The sequence below is a fragment of the Oncorhynchus nerka genome, linkage group LG6 (assembly GCF_034236695.1).
Source record: "Oncorhynchus nerka isolate Pitt River linkage group LG6, Oner_Uvic_2.0, whole genome shotgun sequence".
In the NCBI taxonomy this organism is placed as follows: Eukaryota; Metazoa; Chordata; class Actinopteri; order Salmoniformes; family Salmonidae; genus Oncorhynchus; species Oncorhynchus nerka.
Window position 1 is genome coordinate 76,765,397 of NC_088401.1, and position 17,502 is coordinate 76,782,898.

At 46.4% G+C, this 17,502-nt stretch overlaps 2 protein-coding genes across 2 annotated transcripts; one reads left to right on the top strand and one right to left on the bottom strand.

Annotated features, from left to right (window-relative positions):
* Positions 1–4,801: 4,801 nt before the first annotated feature.
* Positions 4,802–12,247, top strand: LOC135572081 (serine/arginine repetitive matrix protein 5-like). The gene is made up of 6 exons (XM_065019092.1): positions 4,802–4,857; positions 9,493–9,947; positions 10,070–10,564; positions 10,617–10,757; positions 10,810–11,649; positions 11,856–12,247. The coding sequence occupies exons 1-6, from the start codon at positions 4,802–4,804 to the stop codon at positions 12,245–12,247; spliced, it is 2,379 nt and encodes a 792-aa protein (XP_064875164.1).
* Positions 12,248–13,327: 1,080 nt separating this feature from the next.
* Positions 13,328–15,993, bottom strand: LOC115128125 (EF-hand calcium-binding domain-containing protein 9). The gene is made up of 4 exons (XM_029657728.1): positions 15,767–15,993; positions 15,347–15,495; positions 13,768–13,944; positions 13,328–13,408 (listed from the first exon to the last, which is right to left on the bottom strand). Exons 1-4 carry the CDS (start codon positions 15,900–15,902, stop codon positions 13,328–13,330), a joined length of 543 nt encoding a protein of 180 aa, XP_029513588.1. The 5' UTR covers positions 15,903–15,993.
* Positions 15,994–17,502: the final 1,509 nt, after the last annotated feature.

Consider the following 17,502-nt stretch of genomic DNA (forward strand, 5'->3'; position numbering starts at 1 on the left):
GGGTACTCTCTTCGTTCGCTGGACTTTATCCTGCTAACTGTTCCAAATGTCCAAACTGAATTTGGTAAAGGGCTTTTATGTACTCTACACCATCGGCTTGGAAAGCCTTACAAAATACTTTTAAACTGGAAGAACTTGTCCCGATTGGTGTTTTTAAATCACTGATGAAGGATTTGGAGGCTGATTCCCTGATCTGTCAATGTTTTTAATTTGCTGTTTTATACTCTTGTGAATTCAATGGTTTTTACTAGATTACTTTGTCTGTCTGTAATTTTTTTGTAATGACTTGGTGCTGCCTATCTTGGCCAGGGCGCTCTTGAAAAAGAGATTTTAATCTCAATGAGCCCTTTCTGGTTAAATAAAGGTTAAATAAAATAACAAATACAAGACTACACGGACAGGGTCTGGCAGTGCTCCAGTTCTCCCTGTCAGAATAAGCAGAAGACTTGGAAACCATATAAACTCCTGTAAAAATGGCACTATTGTTGTTGTACGTAACCTAATTTATGTTCCTTTAACTCCAACTTCTAGTGTGTTTATACAAAACCTTTCTCATGAATGACCTCATTACTGAGCACAAAGTTAATTGCTTGCTTCTCACTGAAACATAGCTGTCATCAGATTTTTGCTAATGTTCTCAGCTGTAAGGGCATTTTGTTTTGGTGACTTTGGGTCTTTTGAGCATCATGCTATACTGTTTAAATGTCAGCCACCAGTACTGACCATAACCCTGTATAGGCCACCAAAGCACTGTGCCACTTTTTACTAAATGATATAAACTATTGTCTATTGTCCTTGAGAACTATGATACAAGTACTGTGTTGGGTGATTTTCATACTCATGTTGACAAAGAGACTGACACCAAGGCCAGTGAATTTATTAATCTTTGGAGCTCCATGGACTTAATCCAATGTGTTACTGGACCCACCCATAACCGTGGACATACTCTGGACCTGGTTAATACCAAGGGGCTTTCTATTGGCATATCCTCTATTGTTTATCTGATCACCAATGTGTATTTTCTACTACCTTGTTGCCCATAGCAACAGGGTAATACTGAACACATTATTAAGAAACACTATCTCACCTTTGAAGTTGCTACAGATTGTATTGAGTGTATGAACAATACTCCATCACCTATTCTGCCTTCCTCTTGTGATGATTTAGTGGATAACTTTAATAGCAAATAAAGGGCAACCATTGATGTCATACAGTAGCTCCAGTTAAATTGAAAAAGGTCGCAACCAAACCGAGAGGAACCTTGGATGAGTGAGAAAACTAATCAATTAAAGATAAATTGCAGAAAGGCAGTGCGGAAATTGAGAAAGTCATAGTTGCAGGTCCATTATGATATTCTGAGAGAGCAGCTTGGCATATATAACAAGGCAATTAGAAATGCCTGACAGGCTCAATTTTCTAACTTTAATCAGAACTTTAATTTTCACTATTAATCAGAATAATTAGATAGTACTTTTCTCAACCATTGATGGCCTGATTAATCCTACTCCTGCAAACCTATGTGAACTGTCTTCCACATCTAAATGTGATGAGTTTGCGGCATATTTCTGAAATAAGATACCCATCCTAATGTTGGCTATCAGTCAAGCAAGACCAGAAGAGAATTTTGATAGTATGTTCCCTAGGCTACCACGCAAAGCACTATGAATATATTTTCCCTGGACACAGCCATGCTCAAGAAAAAAATATCCCAACTTAAGCCTTTTACCTGCCTTCTCGATCCTTTCCCCAACACTTTCTTCAAAACAGGTTTTATTTGCGTATCTGAAGATGTGTAAGCTATTGTTAATCACTTCCTGTTCACAGGCACTTTCCCCATTGCACTAAAAATTGCTAAGGTGAAACCCCTTTTTTAATTAATTTTTTATTTGACCTTTATTTAACTAGGCAAGTCAGTTAAAAACAACAAAAATAACTTTTATTTTTATGCAGAAAAGTCATTTAGATTATTCTGTTCTTAACAATTATTGTCCAATCTCCAACCTTTCCTTTCTTAAGCAAAATTCTGGAGAAATTGATTTTCAAACAGGTTTTCATGCCCACCGGAGCACAGAGACAGCCTTAGTTAAAGTGGTAAATTATCTTAGAGCCAACACAGATGCCAAACAGCGTCTTTGTACTCTTAGATTTAATTGCTGCATTTCTTAGCAGTAGATGTTATTCTTCAATCACACAGACCCCAAAGCAAATCAGGGGGAGGAAAATAGGTTTATTCAAATAGGACAAATCATGCTTGGAAGTAAATGGTCATTCTCCCCTGCCCTCAGCGATGCCCTCCAATGATTCTCTCCTGTGATTCTCTCCAATGATTCTCTCCAGTGATTCTCTCCAGTGATTCTCTCCAATGATTCTCTCCAGTGATTCTCTCCAGTGATTCTCTCCAGTGATTCTCTCCAGTGATTCTCTCCAATGATTCTCTCCGGTGATTCTCTCCAGTGATTCTCTCCACAGAACAAAGGGACAGGATGTAGTTTATAACCCAGCCCTAACCTGTGCTGACCAATTAGAATACCTTGCAATAATACTGTATCCTATTTCAGGTTGGACCAATGGGAAATTGCCACACCATAAGTTCAGGACTGACAGTCCTAACAGATGTTGAACTGAAAACCAACTATTTCCATTGATAATTCCCTATTCCCTATTGTGTAGTAAATATTTCAGCTTCTATTTTCATTGTTTGTATTCATTATTTTCTGTGATGCACATTGCGTTGCATTGCATAATGTGCTGTATAAATAAAGCTTGATTTTAATGTTTTGATGTCTCTGACGCACTGTTTGTGAAATATGGATGGAGAAGATAATGCACTGTCATCTACTGTACCTATTAATACCAAATTACTCCTGAATCACCCCTGAGAGAGGATGTGTAGTGTCGTCTTAACCCCAGAGGAAGTTTGGTTGCAGAATGATTACAATTTACAGTGAAATTCCTGCTTAGAATTTACAGTGACATTGCCTGTTTAGAATTCACAGTGAGATTGTCTGTTTAGAATTCACAGTGACATTGTCTGTTTAGAATTCACAGTGACATTGTCTGTTTTTAGAATGTTTAGAATTCACAGTGACATTGTCTGTTTAGAATTCACAGTGACATTGTCTGTTTAGAATTCACAGTGAGATTGTCTGTTTAGAATTCACAGTGACATTGTCTGTTTAGAATTCACAGTGACATTGTCTGTTTAGAATTCACAGTGACATTGCCTGTTTAGAATTCACAGTGACATTGTCTGTTTAGAATTCACAGTGACATTGTCTGTTTAGAATTCACAGTGACATTGTCTGTTTAGAATTCACAGTGACATTGTCTGTTTAGAATTCACAGTGACATTGTCTGTTTAGAATTCACAGTGACATTGTCTGTTTAGAATGTACAGTGACATTGTTTGTTTAGAATTCACAGTGACATTGTCTGTTTAGAATGTACAGTGTTGTCCTGGTTAAATTCCCAGTCTGGCCCTCATACCATCACGGTCACCTAATCATCCCACTCCTCTACCCTGTAAATATTCCCCAGGTCGTTGCTGTAAACGAGAAGGTGTTCTCAGTCAACTTACCTGGTAAAATAAGGGTTAAATAAAATAAATAATCTAAAAGGGGAGAAGATGTCTGTTCTGAAGACAGAGAGGCAGGGAGGGTGATTCATAAAACACACAGCTGTGCAGACCCCATGAAACACACACACACACATCTGTGCAGACCCCATGAAACACACACACACACACACACAGCTGTGCAGACCCCATGAAACATGAAACACACACACACACACACACACAGCTGTGCAGACCCCAGACCCCATGAAAACACACACACACACAGCTGTGCAGACCCCATGAAACACACACACATGAAACACACACACACACACACACAGCTGTGCAGACCCCATGAAACACACACACACAGCACACACAGCTGTGCAGACCCCATGAAACACACACACACACAGCTGTGCAGACCCATGAAAACACATGAAACACACACACACAGCTGTGCAGACCCCACACACACACACAGCTGTGCAGACCCCATGAAACACACACACACACACACACAGCTGTGCAGACCCCATGAAACACACACACACATAGCTGTGTAGACCCCATGAAACACTCTGACAGAGCATGTGTGTTTAACAGCACTTTGTTCACTGGCCAGTTCCTTATGGTCTCTACAGCCACAGACCGGTTAGACAGCTGGCTGTGTGTATGTTTGTAATGGGATACCCTTGTAACTCCACCGTCTACACTAACTCAGGAAGAATGGTCTGTACTCTAACTCCCGTGTTCAAATCCAACCATTCTCCCGGGGAAATGCTCCATAGGTTGTACAAATGTAAAATACTGTACATCTGTACAGGTGTGAAATGGCTAGCTAGTTGGTTAATAGCGTTTCAATCGGTGACATGTGAGAACTTGTTCACGTTCTCAATAGCCTACCGTTTCAAGCCTACCGGTGACAGCCTCAGGTGTTCTCAACTAGCCTACCTGGTTAAATAAAGGTGTTCTCAACTAGCCTACCTGGTTAAATAAAGTGTTCTCAACTAGCCTACCTGGTTAAATAAAGGTGTTCTCAAAATGAGAACTTGTTCTCAACTAGCCTACCTGGTTAAATAAAGGTGTTCTCAACTAGCCTACCTGGTTAAATAAAGGTGTTCTCAACTAGCCTACCTGGTTAAATAAAGGTGAAATAAAAAAAATTAAAAACTCTGAGACCTTGAAGTAGTTGTTTCCCTTTGCTCTGCAAGGCCCACTGCTTTTGTGGAGTGATGGGTAACAATGCTTTTTGAGAGGCAGTTGTCGATGTGTGCAGAGGGTCGCTGGTTCGCGCCCAGGTAGGGGCGAGGAGAGGGACGAAAGCAAAACTGTTACACAGACACTTTTCCGGTTGCTGGTTTCCCAGTTTTCCATGCGCTCACACGGACCAGAGGAAGCAGAATGCGTCATACACAACTGGAGGTACCACAGCATGAGACGCATACATTAATGCCTTTCATATACTGACAGAGGATGGAGCTTAGGAATTGAACTGAGTCAGAAATGGCACACTATATAGGGCTCTGGTCAAAAGTCATGCACTATATAGGGAATAGGGTGCTATTTTGGATGCAGGCTGAGTCTTCAGTATAGATCATCAAAACCTTGACTGCTATTTAAGTATTTGACACAATGGCCGGTCTGGGGAAGAGACGCAGAGGAGAGGGCAGAGTTTTAATGAGAGTTTTAATTGGAAGCAGGGTTTGATTAGGTGGCCAAGGTGATTACTTCTCTCTCTCTCAAGGCTGCTGTGATGTGATTGTTTAGTCAGAAAGGCTTTATAATAATTTATCCGATGCCAGCTGACTGTACAATAGAGACAATCAATGTCAGACTCACTGCCTGGCACACCTGAACGCACACCTCAAATCAAATCAAATGTATTTATATAGCCCTTAGTACATCAGCTGATATCTCAAAGTGCTGTACAGAAACCCAGCCTAAAACCCCAAACAGCAAGCAATGCAGGTGTAGAAGCACGGTGGCTAGGAAAACTCCTAGAAAGGCCAAAACCTAGGAAGAAACCTAGAGAGGAACCAGGCTATGTGGGGTGGCCAGTCCTCTTCTGGCTGTGCCGGGTGGAGATTATAACAGAACATGGCCAATATGTTCAAATGTTCATAAATGACCAGCATGGTCGAATAATAATAAGGCAGAACAGTTGAAACTGGAGCAGCAGCACGGCCAGGTGGACTGGGGACAGCAAGGAGTCATCATGTCAGGTAGTCCTGGGGCATGGTCCTAGGGCTCAGGTCCTCCGAGAGAGAGAAAGAAAGAGAGAATTAGAGAGAGCATATGAATTAGAGAGAGCAACGCACACCTGAACTCTTCCAATCAATCCCTCACGTCACAACCATCATTGTCTTTCACCCGTCTATTAAGTAAATGTGTTTGTTTTGTTGAAGCATTATCATCTGTGCCAAAAATCACAAACTTTTGTGTGTGCTTTGTGGCAAATTCGTAGCATATTATTTAAATCAAGTTTGTTAGCGATAAACAAAAACCTAAAGATACTGTGGCTCTGCAGGACTGGGAAAATCTGTTGCACTATGTTTGGAATAGGGTGCCATTTGTGATGGAACCAGTCTAAATACTGTTTATAAGTTTCCCTTACAGGTAAGGGAACTTTCTGGTGCTGGGTGTTTCCGTCTGTGAGGATGTGATATAATGGTACGTCCTCCTCTCCAGCAGGCTACCCCTTAGCTCCTCTGTAGAGGGACGATAAACTATGCGACACTAGCCTCTGTCACCCTGTGAAGAGAAGATAAACAGTGTGACATCAGGGGACGTTGGCGTAGCTAATGACTCTACCTGTCAATCACAACAGGACAAAACTCCAGGATTCTGGAACTTAGTGAACTTAGAGAAAACTCTGAGATGCTCCACAAACATTCTCACTCCTCTGTTGGCTTGAAAGTCAAACAAAATGTCAACTGGCTGAAAATCCTAGTCCAGACTCCATGATGTAGCTGGTCTATTTGATCCTTATTTGTTTAGCTTTTTCAAGCGCTTTGAGATTCTTTCTGTAAAGAAAAGCCCTGTAGAAGTAGAATCAATTATTATTAATATTATGGTAGATGTCACATCCATCATCATTTACCCTGCCTGACCCTTCAGAATAGATTTTATCATCAATGTCTCACTCCAATGGTGATGTGCCCTACATGCATCCTCTATACACGCACTATGACCTTCTGGTGTCATTTCAGCAGACATCCAATCACACTTGTCATCTAAATGATAAGAAGACAGGGTTGAATGAATAGAGATGGGATGGAAATGGAGAGACAGTGGGTCACAGTAACACACACACACCCACACCCACACCCACACACACACACACACACACACACACACACACACACACACAGAAGAATAAATCAATCGGGAGAGTGATGAAATATAATGCACGTACAAACACTCACGAAAGCTGTAATGGTCTTCTCCATCGCGTGATTTCTCTATCGCGTGATTTAGGGCCTTGGACATACACTGTGGCACACCCTTGACCGCGTAGATGAAAAGTGGCACGGCTTCCGTTTTGAAAAAAAGCCTCTCTGAGGTAATCAGGCAGGTGTAGGCATGTGTAACATACTCTTTGGGAATGGAAGAAGGGCTTCTTAAGAGACTTCATATAACTCAACCTTTCTTCATAGAACAGAGGTATGAACTTATTCCATTTGGCACTATTCCTTTGATAATGGGCCTTTTGACTAGGGTATATAATGCACTACTTTTGACTATGGTGTATAGTGTATTGCTTTTGACCAGAGGCTAATGTGTCAGAGTTGAAAGTAACGCACGATAATGGACCTGGTCAAAAGTAGTGCATGATAATGGGACCTGGTCAAAAGTAGTGCATGATAATGGGCCCTGGTCAAAGTAGTGCATGATAATGGGCCCTGGTCAAAAGTAGTGCATGATAATGGGCCCTGGTCAAAAGTAGTGCATGATAATGGGCCCTGGTCAAAAGTAGTGCATGATAATGGGCCCTGGTCAAAAGTAGTGCATGATAATGGGCCCTGGTCAAAAGTAGTGCACTCTAAAGGGAATAGTGTGCCAAATGGAATATAGTGTGATAAGTTCATACCTCTTTTCTATGAAGAAAGGTTGAGTTATATGAAGTCTCTTAAGAAGCCCTTCTTCCATTCCCAAAGAGTATGTTACACATGCCTACACCTGCCTGATTACCTCAGAGAGGCTTTTTTTCAAAACAGAATGGGGTGTATGCTCAAACGCTACACCCCAACCAGAGCACTCCATTCTGCCAACTCTGGTATCTTGTCCCTCCCACCCCTACAGGAGAGCAGCTCCCGCTCAGCCCAGTCCAAGATCTTCTCTGTCATGGCACCCCAATGGTGGAACTTGCTTCCCCCTGAAGATAGAACAGAAGAGTCCCTGACTATCTTCTGAAAACATCTGAAACCTTACCTCTTCAAAGGGTATCTTAAATAATCCCCCAGCACCCCCCCTCACCCCCACCCTCACACCCCCTCCTCACCCCCTCCTCACCCCCCCAGCACCCCCCTCCTCACACCCCCTCCTCACACCCCCTCCTCACCCCCCCCTCCTCACAACCCCTCCTCACACCCCCTCCTCACCCCCTCCTCACCCCCCAGCACCCCCTCCTCACACCCCCTCCTCATCCCCCTCCTCACACCCCCACCCCCTCACACCCCTCCTCACCCCCTCCTCACCCCCTCCCCTCACACCCCCCCTCACACCCCCTCCTCACACCCCCACCCCTCCTCACACCCCCTCCTCACACCTCCACCCTCCTCCTCACACTCCCTCCTCACACCCCCACCCCTCACACCCCCTCCTCACACCCCCCCCTCACACCCCCCTCACACCCCCCCTCACACCCCCACCCCTCACACCCTCCTCACACCCCCACCCCTCACACCCCTCCTCACACCCCTCCTCACGCACACTGACCCCTCCTCACGCCCGTTGTCCAACCTAGCTGAATGCACTAACTGTAAGTCTCTCTGGATAAGAGCGTCTAGTAAATTACTCAAATTTAAAATGTAAATGTACTCAGCCGCATTTGGAATATAGAACCCTGCTTCACAATATGGCCACTGAAGTACAGAACTATTTTAATGACCATGAGCTTCAACCTCTCAGAAGGACCACATGACCACACACCACATAACGTCATGTCCATACCTCACAAGACAAAGGAACAACACAAGCCTTATTTGAACATGTTTACTAAGAAGCATACATCAAGCCAGGTCTAAATAAGGACACTGAAATGTCTCATACCCAAATAAAGTTTGGTACCATCACATACTCAGAGACTGTAAAGTTGAAAGAAGCAGATTATTTACTCAAACGTCCCTAAACTACTGCCACCATCTAGTGGTGAAATATAAACATTGCAGGTGCTCCATCTCCTGACTGACAGCAGTCTTAGGGACGCTGTTAGAAATGAAAGAAAAAGCGAGACAATTCATTGGTTACTTTTATCTGGACCATATATAGCCAACGAACTAAGTAGACCAGACCCAGCTGCTATCTCATTGGTGCCTATGGGAGAACCACCCCTTAAGTGGACAGGAACTGTGACATTTTTCTTCAGTGGTAAACGGCCTTTATGGGATATCTTAATTTATCCACCATCTTTGGATTGTGTGACAGCACCTTTCTATCATAAGATCTGGAGCCACGTTCACACAAAATACACACACACACACGCACACACACACACAACACAAACACAAAATACACACACACACACGAACACCAACACACAGAATACACACACACACGTGTGTAGTTGAATTAGCCCATAAGGGGAAGTGGGAATAGTTGAAGTTGTTTGGGTCTCTTCTGCTTTTTAACATTTACTTCCTTAACACAGGAGGCTGCAGAAGGCAGAGCAGGTCATAATAATCCAGCTGGCCCTGTGTGTCACAGCTGTGCAGGTGGCCAAACCTGAAACACCTGACTACAGAGAGGAAGGAGCACCAGCTGATACCTCCCAACACTGCCGCACACAAAGGCACAGAGAGGAAGGAGCACCAGCTGAGACCTCCCAACACTGCCGCACACAAAGGCACAGAGAGGAAGGAGCACCAGCTGATACCTCCCAACACTGCCGCACACAAAGGCACAGAGAGGAAGGAGCACCAGCTGATACCTCCCAACACTGCCGCACGCAAAGGCACAGAGAGGAAGGAGCACCAGCTGATACCTCCCAACACTGCCGCACGCAAAGGCACAGAGAGGAAGGAGCACCAGCTGAGACCTCCCAACACTGCCGCACGCAAAGGCACAGAGAGGAAGGAGCACCAGCTGAGACCTCCCAACAGTGCCGCACGCAAAGGCACAGAGAGGAAGGAGCACCAGCTGAGACCTCCCAACACTGCCGCACGCAAAGGCACAGAGGAAGGAGAAGCTGAGACCTCCCAACACTGCACGCGCACAGAGAGGAAGGAGCAAAGGCACAGGCACAGAGGAAGGAGCACCAGCTGATACCTCCCAACACTGCCGCACGCAAAGGCACAGAGAGGAAGGAGCACCAGCTGAGACCTCCCAACACTGCCGCACGCAAAGGCACAGAGAGGAAGGAGCACCAGCTGATACCTCCCAACACTGCGGCACGCAAAGGCACAGAGAGGAAGGAGCACCAGCTGATACCTCCCAACACTGCCGCACGCAAAGGCACAGAGAGGAAGGAGCACCAGCTGAGACCTCCCAACACTGCCGCACGCAAAGGCACAGAGAGGAAGGAGCACCAGCTGAGACCTCCCAACAGGCACAGAGAGGAAGGAGCACCAGCTGAGACCTCCCAACACTGCCGCACGCAAAGGCACAGAGAGGAAGGAGCACCAGCTGATACCTCCCAACACTCCCAGCTGATACCTCCCAACACTGCCGCACGCAAAGGCACAGAGAGGAAGGAGCACCAGCTGATACCTCCCAACACTGCCACACGCAAAGGCACAGAGAGGAAGGAGCACCAGCTGAGACCTCCCAACACTGCCGCACGCAAAGGCACAGAGGAAGGAGCACCAGCTGATACCTCCCAACACTGCCGCACACAAAGGCACAGAGAGGAAGGAGCACCAGCTGATACCTCCCAACACTGCCACACGCAAAGGCACAGAGAGGAAGGAGCACCAGCTGAGACCTCCCAACACTGCCGCACGCAAAGGCACAGAGAGGAAGGAGCACCAGCTGCACAAAGGCACAGAGAGGAAGGAGCACCAGCTGAGACCTCCCAACACTGCACACTGAAGGAGCACCACGCAAAGGCACAGAGAGGAAGGAGCACCAGCTGAGACCTCCCAACACTGCCGCACGCAAAGGCACAGAGAGGAAGGAGCACCAGCTGAGACCTCCCAACACTGCCGCACGCAAAGGCACAGAGAGGAAGGAGCAGCTGAGACCTCCCAACAGAGAGGAAGGAGCACCAGCTGAGACCTCCCAACACTGCCGCACGCAAAGGCACAGAGAGGAAGGAGCACCAGCTGAGACCTCCCAACACTGCCGCACGGCACAGCACCAGCTGAGACCTCCCAACACTGCCGCACGCAAAGGCACAGAGAGGAAGGAGCACCAGCTGAGACCTCCCAACACTGCCGCACGCAAAGGCACAGAGAGGAAGGAGCACCAGCTGAGACCTCCCAACACTGCCGCACGCAAAGGCACAGAGAGGAAGGAGCACCAGCTGAGACCTCCCAACACTGCCGCACGCAAAGGCACAGAGAGGAAGGAGCACCAGCTGAGACCTCCCAACACTGCCGCACGCAAAGGCACAGAGAGGAAGGAGCACCAGCTGATACCTCCCAACACTGCCACACGCAAAGGCACAGAGAGGAAGGAGCACCAGCTGAGACCTCCCAACACTGCCGCACGCAAAGGCACAGAGAGGAAGGAGCACCAGCTGAGACCTCCCAACACTGCCGCACGCAAAGGCACAGAGAGGAAGGAGCACCAGCTGAGACCTCCCAACACTGCCGCACGCAAAGGCACAGAGAGGAAGGAGCACCAGCTGAGACCTCCCAACACTGCCACACGCAAAGGCACAGAGAGGAAGGAGCACCAGCTGAGACCTCCCAACACTGCCGCACGCAAAGGCACAGAGGAAGGAGCACCAGCTGATACCTCCCAACACTGCCGCGCACAAAGGCACAGAGAGGAAGGAGCACCAGCTGAGACCTCCCAACACTGCGGCACGCAAAGGCACAGAGAGGAAGGAGCACCAGCTGAGACCTCCCAACACTGCCGCACGCAAAGGCACAGAGCACATCAGCTGAGACCTCCCAACACTGCCGAGGCACAGAGAGGAAGGAGCACCAGCTGATACCTCCCAACACTGCCGCACGCAAAGGCACAGAGAGGAAGGAGCACCAGCTGAGACCTCCCAACACTGCCGCACACAAAGGCACAGAGAGGAAGGAGCACCAGCTGAGACCTCCCAACACTGCCGCACGCAAAGGCACAGAGAGGAAGGAGCACCAGCTGAGACCTCCCAACACTGCCACACGCAAAGGCACAGAGAGGAAGGAGCACCAGCTGATACCTCCCAACACTGCCGCACGCAAAGGCACAGAGAGAGGACAGACAGACACAGGTCTGTTGGCTCAGAGGTACTATGAGCCAGTGTTCCTCTGTAATGAGCAGGTTAAGTGGAGGAGGGCTTTGTTGGCTCAGAGGTACAGTGCACACAGTTGATCGGGAGGTCCACGGGATGAACTGTGGCTGAACCATAGAGGGCAAGGGTCATGAACGGGCCATGGCATTTAAACTGAGTATGGATGGAGGGAGGTGTGAAAGACTGAGAAAACCCTTGAAACTGGGATTCTGCATGACATTATACTGATGGTGGTTATGGTGCATTGTGGTACTAGAGCAACTGGTGATTATCCAATAGGCAACGATAGATATCTGCATTACATCATCGTTGTTGACGATTTCTCTGTGTCTGATGGAAGTGGGGATGATGTCATGTACATCTGTGTCATGCAGTACACTTCCCTCTGAGCAAGTGGGTGGGTATGAGTGGTCAGAGAGTCTGCACATGGACAAGAGTGGTATCGGAGTGAAAGGTTAGTGAGACTGGGGTTTCTGAGAAGTGAGGGTGTTTCTGTGTGCTCGGAGTCAAGCAGAAACATCAGGATTTCCCTCAGGTCACACAGAGTCGGAGGTACAGAGGAGTTATAGGAACCCTGGAAGAGACGTGTGGTTGGAAGAGACTTGTAGTTCCTTTGGCAGAGGTGGATAGCCAGTTTCCATGGCTCATGTTGGTATAGCTGTTGCGTTTCGTCAGACACACACACATATTCACACACTTACCTGCATGAACTCTGACACACACGCACTCTACAAACACCTCTGCCAGGCATAGACAAGAAACACTTCCTAAACAAACAGCTTTATTTTTTTCTCAGCCTTGTAAACAACTTCCCTCCTCTATTCTCCTCTCTCTCCCTCTCTCCCTCTCTCCCTCTCTCCCTCTCTCCATATCTCTCAGTCAGTGTGGCTGCTGCATTGGCTTTGTGAGTCGGGAGGTGTGTGTGTGACCCCTGCATTGGTCGCACCTCTCTCCTGTCTGGGGGTGTTGGTTCTCCTCACCTGTAACCTGGGATCAAAACACATCCAACTTTATTTAAAACATATTCATATGTTCTTCAAAAAGATGATTAAATCCCAGCAGTGAAACTAAATAAATTACCAATTAAGAAAAGTAAAAGTGCTTAGAAATATGTTACAAGCAACAATGATAAAATAATCAAAACTTATCAGACTAAATCCTTACTTCTGCATCTTCTTGGTCTCCTCCTGCATGTCGATACAGGCCATAGTGAACATCTTAAACTCCTTGTAGTTCAGGTGCTAAGGGAGACACAGAGGTGTATAGTCTGCTTTGAAGACAAACACATAGAGGGCAACCTAAAGCTGGGTAGTGGAGTCATCGCTGTCTCTGGACAGCTCAGGACGTATCACGGCTTAGAGTAGCATGTCTCTAACTAGAGACATCGCTGTCTCTGGACAGCTCAGGACGTATCACGGCTTAGAGTAGCATGTCTCTAACTAGAGACATCGCTGTCTCTGGACAGCTCAGGACGTATCACGGCTTAGAGTAGCATGTCTCTAACTAGAGACATCAAACTGGAAGATCTTACCCTTGTCAAAGGTAATGCACTATACAGTATAGTGAATAGGCTTCAAACCCAGAGAGAGAGTCAGTGTACCTCGTCTCCGGAGACGTCGAACTCGTAGAAGATCTTATCGAGGGCGTGTCCCTTGAGGTTGAACAGGAAGCCAGAGGCCTGGAACTCGGCGGGGCTGATGGTGCGACCTCCGTCCATGTCCAGCAACTCAAACACCGGCCTGGAGTGACGGAAGATGAAGTTCTTCTCCACGTGGTACTGGAAGAGGTCACACACGCACGCACACACACACACACACACACACGCACGCACACACACACGCACGCACGCACACACACACACGCGCACGCACACACACACGCACGCACACACACACACACGCACGCACGCACACACACACACACGCACACACACACGCACACGCACACGCACGCACGCACGCACGCAAGCACACGCACGCACACACACACACACACACGCCCGCACACACACGCACACACACACGCACGCACGCAAGCACAAACACGCACACACACACGCACACACGCACGCACACACACGCACGCACGCACGCACGCACGCACGTACACACACACGCAGGCACACACGCACGCACGTACACACACACGCAGGCACACACACACACCCACGCACGCACGCACACAAGCACACACACGCACACACGCACACACGCACGCACACACGCACGCACACACACACACACACACACACACACACACACACACACACACACACACACACACACACACACACACACATTCAAGCCAGCAGCATACCACTATGCATCCCACTGCTGGCTGGCCGTTGAAGCTAAGCAGGGTTGGTCCTGGTTTGTCCCTTGATGGGAGACCAGATGCTACTGGAAGTGGTATAGGATGCACTCTTTCTTCTGGTCAATTTGTTTACATCCCAATGCCCCAGGGCAGTGATTGGGGACATTGGTCTTTCTTTTGTAAGGTCTTTCGGATGGTATGTTAAACAGGTGTCCTGACTCTCTGTGGTCACTAAAGATCCCATGGCACTTATTATAAGAGTAGGGGTGTTAACCCTGGTGTCCTGGTTAAATTCCCAATCTGGCCTTCATACCATTATGGTCACCTATTCATCCCCAGCTAACAATTGGCTCATTCATCCCCCCACCCCTCCCATTTAACTATTTCCCAGGTTGTTGGTGTAAATAAGAATTTCTATGAAACCTCTGTTTTCTGGTCAACATTGAATCATGTCCGTAAAAAGCCTGTTGTTATATTTGTAAACGTGACTGTAATTGTTTAATGAGATATGAAAGGGGAAGCAGGTTGTGATAAAGGGGTTTTCATCTCCTTCCCAGATATGAGAAGTTGTTTCCCCATGATAAACATGACCAACAGATAATGGACTTTAATGACCTTCATTTTGACCACAAGGTTCTGACATACAAGCTCTATTCTCCTGACCACAAGGTTCTGACATACAAGCTCTATTCTCCTGACCACAAGGTTCTGACATACAAGCTCTATTCTCCTGACCACAAGGTTCTGTAGTAACCGATATGACATAATATAGTTCAATGCTGGAAGACAAATATACACACAACACACACACACACACACACACACACACACACACACAGAGAGGGGGAGAGAGAGAGGAACACTACCTCGCTGCAGAGCAGGATGCAGACCAGCATGTAGAACTGTTCGAAGGCAATCTCTCCGCTGGCGTTCCAGTCTAGCATGTCAAAGGTCATCATGATCTCCTTCTTCTTCAGGTCAGTCACATGGTGCATGAAGTGGTAGAACTGGATGTCTGCAAGAAGAAGAGCCACTTAGCCTACTGTTTGCTGCTTTAATAAAGTTGGTGGAAAAACATTTTAATAACCAACATGATTTTCTTTTGTCAGGTTACACCCCATACACGTTACGAGGACACAAATGACCTGGATGTCTATGAATACATTGACACACATTTGAATGTTTTTACCAATGTTTTTCTGTCATGTTACTCTTGCCACATTACTCACACAAATCTAAGTACCTGAATGAACTCAGGAATACTTAGACATAAATCCAAAATCTACCATTCAGAGTGTTCCTGTTGTGGACATCCAGTAGTTTGAAGTAATCAGACAGTATTTTGGCATTGCGCAGGGAGAGAAGACAGTAGACACTGTCAAAGTCCAGATAATTTAAAAGAGCTCCTTTCTTTAGCTTCATCTTGGCTCACTGACTGACCACTACAGAAGTGCTGTCCCTCTCAGCTCTACCTGACACTGACTGACCACTACAGAAGTGCTGTCCCTCTCAGCTCTACCTGACACTGACTGACCACTACAGAAGTGCTGTCCCTCTCAGCTCTACCTGACACTGACTGACCACTACAGAAGTGCTGTCCCTCTCAGCTCTACCTGACACTGAATGACCCCTACAGAAGTGCTGTCCCTCTCAGCTCTACCTGACACTGAATGACCACTACAGAAGTGCTGTCCCTCTCAGCTCTACCTAACACTGACTGACCACTACAGAAGTGCTGTCCCTCTCAGCTCTACCTAACACTGACTGACCCCTACAGAAGTGCTGTCCCTCTCAGCTCTACCTGACACTGAATGACCACTACAGAAGTGCTGTCCCTCTCAGCTCTACCTGACACTGAATGACCCCTACAGAAGTGCTGTCCCTCTCAGCTCTACCTAACACTGAATGACCACTACAGAAGTGCTGTCCCTCTCAGCTCTACCTAACACTGAATGACCCCTACAGAAGTGCTGTCCCTCTCAGCTCTACCTGACGCTGACATCACAATGGTTCACCGTTGAATTTGATGTTCTATTACAGATTCTACATTCTATTGATAGAATTGTAACATGAATGATGATCATTACATATTATTTTGACAGTATATGACAACTTTCCAGTCTTTGCCATAATATCTTTGTCATTTGTGTCACTACACTGAAAAGTCAGTGATTCACTTGACTAATTCAAAGGTCTAAAACTGTACTGCACACTGTCAGGGAATTCCAATATTAGTTACACTACCTCATGTGTGAGGAAAGTAGACAACAACCTCTTAGTTGTATTGTTGTTCTACCTTTCACATAACTGCAAAGGTGCATCATCACAGTGTGACGACCCTCCCACTCTGTTTGCCAAATTATTTTTGCTCTTATTCCGTTATCTCCACGTTGTTTCCCTCTTTGTAACGGGCTACGAGCCGGTTCGTGACAACAGACAAACAAGTCTCAAAGAAAGTGAACCTTCGTTACATAATTTAATTCCCTCAGTCCTTTCAGGGTCACATCAACTCAATTATTACATTCTCTGAGTACTAAATGATAACATTAAAAAAGCAGAGGCTTTTATGAAACCATTTTGCTATGACTGGTGTTTAATGTACAATTACATACCATGTTTACATTTATAACGTTATGGATAAGAAGGATAATAATTGTAATCAAAGTGAAGAGATTGTTTTTGAGGGGGATGGTTGAGGCTACAAGGTAGCCAGCAACCTTACTACCATATTGTCTGAGGTAAGAAATATTTAAAAAGATAACGGAACTTAATTACAGTTGTAAAATGTTTAAACAAGTGACTGATAACTTTACAGTTAAAGTTTCTTTATAGCCTTTAAGCTATTTGACACAGCTTTTTATGTCATATTGCTGGATAATTAGCTACATTTTTAAGAGCTTTTCAATTGGCATCTCTCCCTGTTTTCAGTCACAGGTGGGGCCTGGATTAGGTGTGAGCAGTGCAGGAGGTGGACTTGTGAGTTGTAACTTTACTGGGGATAGCTTTAGCAGAGCATAAGAGT